Source organism: Juglans regia, chromosome 10 (genome assembly GCF_001411555.2).
Source record: "Juglans regia cultivar Chandler chromosome 10, Walnut 2.0, whole genome shotgun sequence".
NCBI lineage: Eukaryota > Viridiplantae > Streptophyta > Magnoliopsida > Fagales > Juglandaceae > Juglans > Juglans regia.
In genome coordinates this window covers 4,123,089-4,133,049 of record NC_049910.1, presented here as the reverse complement: position 1 = coordinate 4,133,049, position 9,961 = coordinate 4,123,089, and the positions used below count along the sequence as shown (strand labels likewise).

General features: G+C 33.8%; 1 protein-coding gene across 1 annotated transcript; it reads left to right on the top strand.

Annotated features, from left to right (window-relative positions):
• Positions 1 to 1,774: 1,774 nt before the first annotated feature.
• Positions 1,775 to 8,188, top strand: LOC108984075 (UTP--glucose-1-phosphate uridylyltransferase). The gene is made up of 20 exons (XM_018955904.2): positions 1,775 to 2,137; positions 2,321 to 2,368; positions 2,691 to 2,782; positions 2,917 to 3,007; positions 3,846 to 3,906; positions 3,986 to 4,063; positions 4,157 to 4,207; positions 4,313 to 4,386; positions 4,569 to 4,641; positions 4,747 to 4,804; positions 4,916 to 5,028; positions 5,627 to 5,659; positions 6,482 to 6,534; positions 6,600 to 6,675; positions 6,776 to 6,832; positions 6,929 to 7,012; positions 7,113 to 7,211; positions 7,295 to 7,399; positions 7,772 to 7,843; positions 7,956 to 8,188. Exons 1-20 carry the CDS (start codon positions 2,055 to 2,057, stop codon positions 7,980 to 7,982), a joined length of 1,428 nt encoding a protein of 475 aa, XP_018811449.1. The 5' UTR covers positions 1,775 to 2,054; the 3' UTR covers positions 7,983 to 8,188.
• Positions 8,189 to 9,961: the final 1,773 nt, after the last annotated feature.

The window sequence follows — 9,961 nt, the reverse complement described above, 5'->3', positions numbered from 1 at the left end:
TGGGAAAAAATACTCATATAATTTTAAGATAATTATAACTTTTAAACTTTTAAAGATATGGTCATAATTTTTTTAAAAATTAAATGATCGTCTTTTTTACATCATAAAATATTTTTTTAATTTTTTTTCAAATAAATATAACATGTTTAAAAGTGTTTTAAATATATAGTTACCAAACAGTAAATAATTTTTTAATAGTAGAGCTTACTACTTAAACTATAAGTTATAATTTCTAAAGTTATAAGTTATATTTCTTTCTGCAATCATAAATAATAAATTAGTCATAAAACATCTCCTAAAAATAAACTTAAAAACTTACCTGACTTTATTTGATATATTAAATTGTAAATTTATTTTTATTATAAAGTAAATATAACGAATAATATAAAATCATGTTAATTTATAGATTTATTTTATAAAATATATTTTGTATATATTGTAGTTCTTGTGCAAAGCCCTCGCTCTTTCTCGTCTTTATCAAATTGTTGCGTCGTGTCCGTCAATAGCTAGTTAATCTATTTGTAAATCAAGAGGACGAGGATTTGTCGATATTAAAATGCACATCTCTAAAAGTCTAATAATCATCATAATTAATAAGAACTACCAAATAATAACCATTATTATTAATGAGTCCTACTATGGGTCCCGAATTCGGGACCCGGACCCAAAAATTATCTCAAATAGAGTAAATTTTTTTTTTATGTATTTTTTAATCATTATAAATATTTAAAAAAATAAAAAAATTCACAACATTATTAACAAATATTTTTTTAATCATTCGGTTAAAAAAAAAAAAAAAGTCTCATTGGAGACATTTTTTGGGTCCCGAAAGCATTTCTCTATTTTTTAATCAATTAAGTCATGACACTTGGATGACAGATCAAGCGAGACACTCAAGTGGAAAAGAAGAGCAATGGGACTAGCATTTTCCTGTATTAAAATATATTTATCTTTCTTGTATGACAAAAATCATAACTGAACAAATAGGAGGTTTGGTGGGGAAGGTGGTTGCGCATCCAATACCCTCTTCATAGGATAAATTTTAATACAGAGAGTTTTTGGTTGCGCATTCATGAGTTGCCTCTACGGTTCTACCTTGTGCTGCAATTGAGCATGTGTTTTTTTTTTTATGTGTATACCTTGTGCTCGTCCCAGGTGTTTTTTTTAAATGAAAATGTAATAGATAGGTGTTTTTTTCAATAGTATTATATGAAATATTTAGAATGTATTTACTGCATTCTAAGATCTATTCATATCTTTATTCAAATCTCATATTATATAATATTAATATTTTTATATAGTTCTTAATTAAAAAAAAAATTAATAGAACAAAAAAATTGAAAAAAAATTATTAAAATTATAATATTTTATTATTATTTTGATTAATATATATATAATCCAATATAAGAATAAATTTTAAATGGAATAACTAAATATAAATTCATGTCATATTATGTAAATTTTGTATTTACATTTATATAACCCAATATTAACGCTCAATTGATACACACGTAGTACAATCGTATTTTAGATTAAAAAATTATATACATTAATCATTATTTATTATTTCACGTTTCACATTTTATAAAAAATATTTATACATTTTATGAAAAAATAATCTATAAATATAGGGTGTAAAAATAAATAGTAACTTATGCATACAATTTCTCTCTTAAATTAAGAGTATTTTAAAAAAATAATGTTATTTTTATAAATTATTTTATAAAAATACTTTTTATTTAAAATAAAATTAAACTCTCGTGAAAAATATTGTACGTTTACACTGTATATTCCAGCCGGTTCCAGGCCTGTGTCCTAGACTGTATATTCCACTGCCGCTGTTTCTCATTACACACACCGCTACGTACAAATCAGTCATATTCAACGTATGCAAGGATTCGATATATTCAATCAGAAACGATATCTCCCAGACTCCCCTTCAGTTCACTCTTTTCCTTTCTAGAAGATAATCTCTCTCTCTCTAATCCTCTCCTTTCTTTGAGCTCTCGATCTTCCGGTTTGCTGTTTAGATTGAAGCTTTGAATTTGTGAGTAATGGCTGCCGCCACTTTGAGCGCTGCTGATGCCGAGAAGCTCAATAACCTCAAATCTGCTGTCGCTGGACTCAACCACATCAGGTACTTTCTCATTTTCTTTACCACAAAACCACGATGATTCCCATTTTCGCTGTATCGGATCGAATTGTGGCGTTTTCCTTGTTTTTTCTTAACTGTAATTCGGATTGTCCGCGCGCGCCTACTTTGGAGCAATGGATCTGAGCTATGGTTCTTTCTTTGATTATTTGGATGTGTCTCTTGCAGCGAGAATGAGAAAACCGGGTTCGTCAACCTCGTCGCTCGCTATCTCAGGTAAACTATGGCTGAAATTTTATAGAATTCGTTCAGATTTTCATGTGCATGTTGGATTCTGCTAGTTCAAAACGTGCATTCTATGTATTTTGTCTGGATTGCGAGAAAACAATGCACGAGGAAAGTAAGTGATACGCCTTTTGCTTATGTGATTCTTGTTATTTTAATGGAAGATCTGAGTCTTCGACTTTAGATCGTATTTCCGTTTTACCTTTTACATGCAACAGAACGGATTGATTGTTGGACTCATTGAAGATTCAAAATGGATTCGTTTTTTTACATATCCTTTGTTTGGTTAATTACGATGTTATGCACGTTACAGCGGCGAAGCGCAACACGTGGAATGGAGTAAGATCCAGACCCCTACTGATGAAGTAGTGGTTCCTTATGAGAGCTTGGCACCCGCTCCGCATGGTAGCGATCTTTATTCTGTGAAAAATTCTTCTTTTTTTCTTTTGAGAAAATTGGTTCAATTTTATTACCTTTATATGTCAATTGGTTAGATTTCAATAACATTAGAAGCTTATTAAGTATCTGCATGGATGCAGATCCTGTGGAGACGAAGAAGCTGTTGGACAAACTTGTTGTGCTAAAGCTTAATGGAGGTCTGGGGACAACAATGGGTTGTACTGGGCCCAAGTATGCATTTGAATCTAACTTCCGATACTTTTGTTCTTGTTATTGCTTATGTAACTGTGTATCGGTTGAAAGCCTCCATTAAGAATGACCTGGGCAGGTTTGGGAGGTGGGATGAGACACAAAATTCTCATCTCATCTCATCTCATCATTACACATTTTTCAAATCTCCCTACAAAATATAATAAACAATTCAACTTTTTTAAATCTCAATTCAATTTTTTCAAATCTCAATACAATAATAATATTAAAACATAATATTTTAAATATTAAAACAAAACACAAAATTCTCATCTCACCCCCAAACCTGCCCTTAAATCTTAACACGGAGTGGAGCATTCCTGTGCTTTGCTCTAGAAGTTCAAATCCTATTAATGATGTTTATCAGGAGTATCACAGAATTGTGAATGCTAGTTTCAAAAATTTCCAGCTATAAGTAAATGTGTTTGTAATGCAAAATAAGATGAATAAATATAATGTCTAGAATTATTGAAAGCATTTTTTTTCAAGGAAAAAATCATATTGTGTGTTTATGACTTTCATTGTATTCTACTCTTTGCATTGTAGATAAACATTGTGTGGTAATTACTAGCTCATTCTTGTTATACCCCTTCTCTCATTCTAATTTCTTATTATACCCCTTCACGTTCAACACTCGTAGTCTATTTTTGTAATTTTCTTATTGCTGTAATAAAGCTTTTTTTTTTTTTTTTTATAAGTTATTGTGGTAATAAAGCTTCAATTCCTTCATGGTGAGGTTTTCTCTGTGGAGCTTGTATTCTGTTTACTGTGTTCTGTTTTCCCTTGAACTTTACATTAAGCTCGTATAATTGGAATGCAGGTCTGTCATTGAAGTTCGGAACGGGATGACATTTCTTGACTTGATTGTCATCCAGATTGAGGTTATAATGTCTTTTCTGCTGCACTTTTTTTTGGGTGGTTATATCTTGGCTTTAAACTGATACTTATTGTTGTATATAGAATCTCAATTCAAAGTATGGGTGCAATGTTCCATTGCTTCTAATGAACTCGTTCAACACTCACGATGATACATTGAAGGTAACTCATTTCTACTTTTTTTCTCACTGATTACTGTAATCTTGTTTTGATTATATTTGCTTGATGAACTAACAAGTTTGCTGTCTAGTTCAGATTGTGGAAAAATACTCTAGCTCAAACATTGAAATTCATACTTTTAATCAGGTCTGCAGTGCGAATTTTTAATAATACAATTTAGTAACTACTTTTGGACAAGTACAAACTCGAGGAAAAATTTATGCTTTATATTGAACATTTGGATTTACACAGAGCCAGTATCCTCGTCTTGTTGTTGATGACTTTAGCCCACTGCCTAGCAAAGGACAGACTGACAAGGATGGATGGTACTTATTTATTTGCTTTCATTATTTCGCTTACCCAGGCTTCAGTTTGTTTTTCTGCTTTGACTGGAGGAAGGGGGAAAGAAGATTGTCGAGAGTAGTAGACTGCTTTATTATTTAGTGTGCATGTTCAACCTATGTGAGCTTACTTACCCTTCCATTGACGACTACTGTATCACTTGAAGGTATCCTCCTGGCCATGGTGATGTGTTCCCATCGCTGAAGAACAGTGGCAAACTTGATGCGCTATTAACCCAGGTTGGCAATATGATGTATTTAATGATCATCTGAATGTTGATTGATTCACCAGAATACTCTATAAGTTTTATCCTTTGCTGCATTTCATTTTTGTCTCTTTCGCAGGGTAAGGAGTATGTGTTTGTTGCCAACTCGGATAATTTGGGTGCCGTTGTTGACTTGAGTATCCTGGCATTGGTTTTCACTGACACTTTGGTTTCTAGCTTTGTTTCTTATAATAATTCAAGGAGAACATGTCTTTTATGCCGCTTTAATCCTTAACTACATTGCTTAGAAATCTTAAATCATTTGGTCCGCAACCAGAATGAATACTGTATGGAAGTGACACCTAAAACCTTGGCCGATGTGAAGGGTGGTACTCTCATTTCATATGAAGGAAGAGTTCAGGTATATAAAATATTATCCATTTTAATGTTGTTTCTTTTGCAAGCTTCAGAATTGTTTGGCCAGAAGCATGATAGATAGAGATTTCTAGTTTTTATGTAGATGCTCAACTGTGATTACTTGGGATAACTCTAAATACAAAATTAAGGCATAAGTGATATGTTGTATGTGGCCTTGACTAATGATCTAAAACATTAAGCAATAGTTGGTTTTGTTTGCGACAACGTTTTCTGAAGTAGTAATTGAATCAAGGGATAGAGTGCCAATTGTTGGTGCTCCTGAACTATACAAACAACCTTCAACAATTTCAGATTGTTTAACATTTTACCTAGAGTAGTATTACCAGAATTATTGATCTGGAAGTAAGAGCTCTGGATAGAATGCATATTTATCAAGTTGATAAGTAATGTTATCACATTTTATTAAGCAGCCGTAGGGGCGCAACCTGTGTACACTTTGGGGTATGCATCGGAGGAATGCCTTAATTAGGATGGAAAGAGGAACAAGAATAGAGAAGATCTAGGAGAACTATAATATATTCTGGTGTTTCTTTCTGAATAATGGCATTTAATGACATTTTTCCTTTACTTTCCTGATGCAGCTTCTGGAAATTGCTCAGGTTCCTGATGAACATGTAAGTTCTCATTCTATTCTTCCACTCTTTTCTCCTCTTTTGGTTTCCTTTATCATTTTAATATCTATGGTTGAAGGCAGGAGGTGCAACTGAGGTGCTAGAGTTCCATATAACCAAGTTCGTACATACCCAGCCAAGTGGTTGAACATGTGAAATAGCATTCTGATATACAATAATTTAATAGAAAAATAATATTATATTGATGCAATATAGAGAAATAGACCAATCAGTGATATGCTTCAATTAAGGTAATTCTTTAAACACACACTTGGCCACCAAATGAAGTTCGTGATACAAATTTGGCTGAAGAGCCAATTTGACAGTTTACTTGTTTTGTAAAGTAGACATTTTTTTTTTCACTTTTTCGTAATTTAATATTTCACGTTTTCTGAACTGGGGTGCAAAACAACAAAAGAGCAGTGGAACCCACTTTTGAGGGTGGTGAATTCCTTCAGGACCCAAGATTTATTTCATTGCAAGGTGTATTAGGTCCATGGCTTTTTGAGCGTACAAAAAGAATTAGTGCAAGCACTTAAAACTATTTATAAGTTATACTAAGAGAATCACAGAAAAATAAAAGTTACTTTTGTTACCTGTAGAGAAGGAAAATTGGTGAAGCAAGAATTGAAAATTGAATTACCAAGTCAATGGGTGGTGTAAGTTAATTTATGAGTAAATTAGTGTCTGCGTTTCCACCAATCAACTAGAAAATTTGTATCATGATTATCCTTCTGGCAATAATAAGTTTTTTGAGAATCTAAAACTCGTGGAAATTGTCTTTGGCAAGTTTATGGTTGACTCGACGAGGTTTCCTTGAAACAGGTCAATGAATTCAAGTCAATAGAGAAGTTCAAAATTTTCAATACAAATAACTTGTAAGTCATGTTGGCATAAGTTCTGTTAACAAGCATGGATTGAATACTAACAACATTTCACACAGGTGGGTTAACTTGAAAGCAATTAAGAAGCTTGTGGAAGCTGATGCATTGAAGATGGAGATTATACCAAACCCAAAGGTATCTTTGATCGTTCTTGCAGTGGTGCTATATCTGTCCTCTGGATTTCTGATGCTTAGATGGGCGAGTAAACTGTTAAAAGTTAAAATTGTGTATGTAGGAAGTGGATGGAGTCAAAGTTCTTCAGCTGGAAACTGCTGCAGGTGCAGCAATCAGGGTAGTTATTATGTGATAAACTTATTACTTATCAAAAACTTATTCTCAATGTGTTTCTAAAAGAAGAAACTTGATCTTGTTATCTCATTTCAATTAGTTCTTTGATAATGCCATTGGCATCAATGTACCCCGATCTCGATTCCTTCCAGTGAAGGCAACTTCAGATTTGCTTCTTGTCCAGGTTGGCCTCTTCTCTGCCATTAGGGATGATAGAGTCTTGAATTATGATTTGATGCTTGTCTAACATATATTTTTTCTCTCTCTTTCCTTCTTCGGAACAGTCTGATCTCTATATTTTAGAGAATGGCTTTGTTATCCGGAATAAAGCCAGGACAAACCCTGCAAATCCTTCTATTGAATTGGGTCCTGAATTTAAGAAGGTGAAGATCATTGCAGTGATCATGTGGTATCAGATGCATGAAGCTTCTTGATATTGATAGTAATTTTGTCGTTTCTTTAACAGGTTGGCAACTTCTTGAGTCGATTTAAGTCTATTCCTAGCATCATTGAGCTTGATAGCCTTAAGGTGACTGGTGATGTATGGTTTGGTACTGGTGTTACTCTCAAGGTATTATTATATGTCCTCGTGTTGCTTTACAGTTGCTCATTTCCTATTAAGATTTTGCCTATGACATTCAAATAGGTTTTGGTTCACATTAGCAGATAATTATGGGATTTAATATTGCTGAAGTCAGTCTAATTCATTTGCAATTTTGCCACCTTAGGGAGTTGATGGCGTAAATACTTCTTAAGTTGTCGATCACTGGAAAACATTTTTACCCTGTTAGTGGTTGCTATGGTCCATGCATAAGCTTGCTTTGATTTTTTTTTTCTTTTTTTTTTTAATTTCCTTTATTTACCCTTTTCTCGGATTCTTTTCCTTAACCACAAAAACTGTTGACAACTGACTTTTGCCGTCACCTTGGTTTTGCTTTTGAAGGGGAGAGTGATAATTGTGGCAAAACCTGGGGTGAAGTTAGAAATACCTGATGGAGCTGTACTTGAAAACAAGGTAAAAAGTTAGAATTTAAGCACGAGAGTTTTATAGTGTTATTTGGACTTGGCGTGAGTACCTATGATGGTGACTACATCTGCTGGCATGTGAATATAATTTCCGTATGCAGGAAATCAATGGCCCTGAGGATCTCTAAGCAAATGGCTTTGATCAGTATTGGATAATAAAATCCACATGAAGATCTTTCTTTCTTTTGTAATGCGCTGTGTATTTTGAAAGGAAAATAAAAGCACAGTTTTTGGTTGTAGTGCGTTCCCATGTGGAAGCCTTTTGGGCAGGTTATCACTTGCCTTTCTCCGTTTTATCAATGAAAAATATAATCGAAATGAAATTGTTAGTTGACCTGAGCTTGCCTTGTCTCGTCGCCGAGAAAATATGAAAGAGATCCTGAGGTGGTAGGGGTTGCTGAAGAGAGGTCGCAGCAGCAATGACTCGTCGGCCCCCACTGGGCTCGCCTGGTTTTGTGCTCTTTCCAACGGATATCTGAACCTCACCTTTATAGTAATATCCAATCTGTTGGGGACGGGACAATAGGGGCATAGACGGTGGTATGCACTCATTCAAGTCCGATTTGAGCCATAACATATACCTCAATCTTACCAAAAGAACTCAGTAAGTCTTTAGCCTACTACTACTAATAATTTGATGATGAGATTTTTTCATGAGTTCCCATGCATAAACAAAAGGATACACTTTAGAGGACATCAATACCATGCCATTTCCAACTTTCAAGAACAAATCCTTGTATTCTCCTAATATTGATTCAAAAAGAGTAAGTTATGTTTGGTTGTTAAATTAAATTCAACTCATCTCAAACTAATAATTAATGGGATCCACTATTTTGTCAAATTTTCATAAAAAAGTTAAGCTCATCCTATAAAGAAGTTAAATCCATTTCAACTTATTTTATATATTTCAACCTAAAAAGTTAAATTCATTCCAACTTAAAAATGTTAAATCCATCTCAATGAGACCTAATAAATATTACTATTTACAATTCAATTCAACTCATCTTAATATCCAAATGTATATATGCGTGTCCGAGACAATCCATTTGGTAGGGGCTAGCTTAGCTAACTTTCCTCAACTAAGAACATATTTAGGAATAGGGGTGGGTAGTGGGGTCCTGCCCCGCTTCTGCTCCGCCCCCGCTTGGCAAGGCGGGCAACCCCGCTTCGCCCATGCGGGGGTGGGTGGTGGGGAGGGTCCAACCCCGCCGTGCATTTCTCCCGCCTTACCCCTGCTTACATTTATATATATATATATATATTATACATATATATATATATATAAACATAAATATATATTTATATTTTACAAATGGTGTATATATAAATATATATTACAATTTGTTGGACTTGTTCATAAAATATGTATTGACAAATTTAAAAACTACACAAAATATACACTAGTAAATTTAAAAATTACATAATTTTTAAATTTATAGTCATATTTAGAAAATTTAAATTTATAATTTTGGTCCAAAAATATATTTTTAATTATTTTTACATCAAATAAAATGTGGTGTTTTTTTAAAGTAGAAATAAGCGAGATGGATCGAGAATTCGCCCAACACCCCGCCCACCAGGGTGGGGTCCCACATCCTGGAGGTGGGGGACGAAGGTGAGAACCCCACCCCCGCCCCAAACAATGCAGGGTACGGGAAAGGGATGCTACCCGCCCCTTAGGGGTGGGGGCTAGTTTTGGAATATAGTTTTCAAATGTTGCCAACTCTGTTTGAACCAATAGATGGAACATTAGAATAAGGGACGACAAAGAGTGTTTTTATTAACTTTGCTTCAACTTTACTTCGGCTGTTTTTCTTTCGATAGATTAGACGTCATTTCAATAAATGGATTCCAATTTCCAACCTCAATCAAACACCGCAAAGAACGTGCCGGTGCCACTTATCAATTGAGGTGGATCCCAATTCCCAAAGGACTTATGGAGTTCAAATGTTACCTCTATTGTGAGTGACGTAATTGTGACCTGCCTATTGTTATATCAATCTCTCCTTAATATTAGATCTTCTACAATTATATGTCCAATATTTTTTCTTTAATTAGAAGAGATGCACTTAAGTTGTCTCCTATTTTTTATTCTGTCCTAATTATA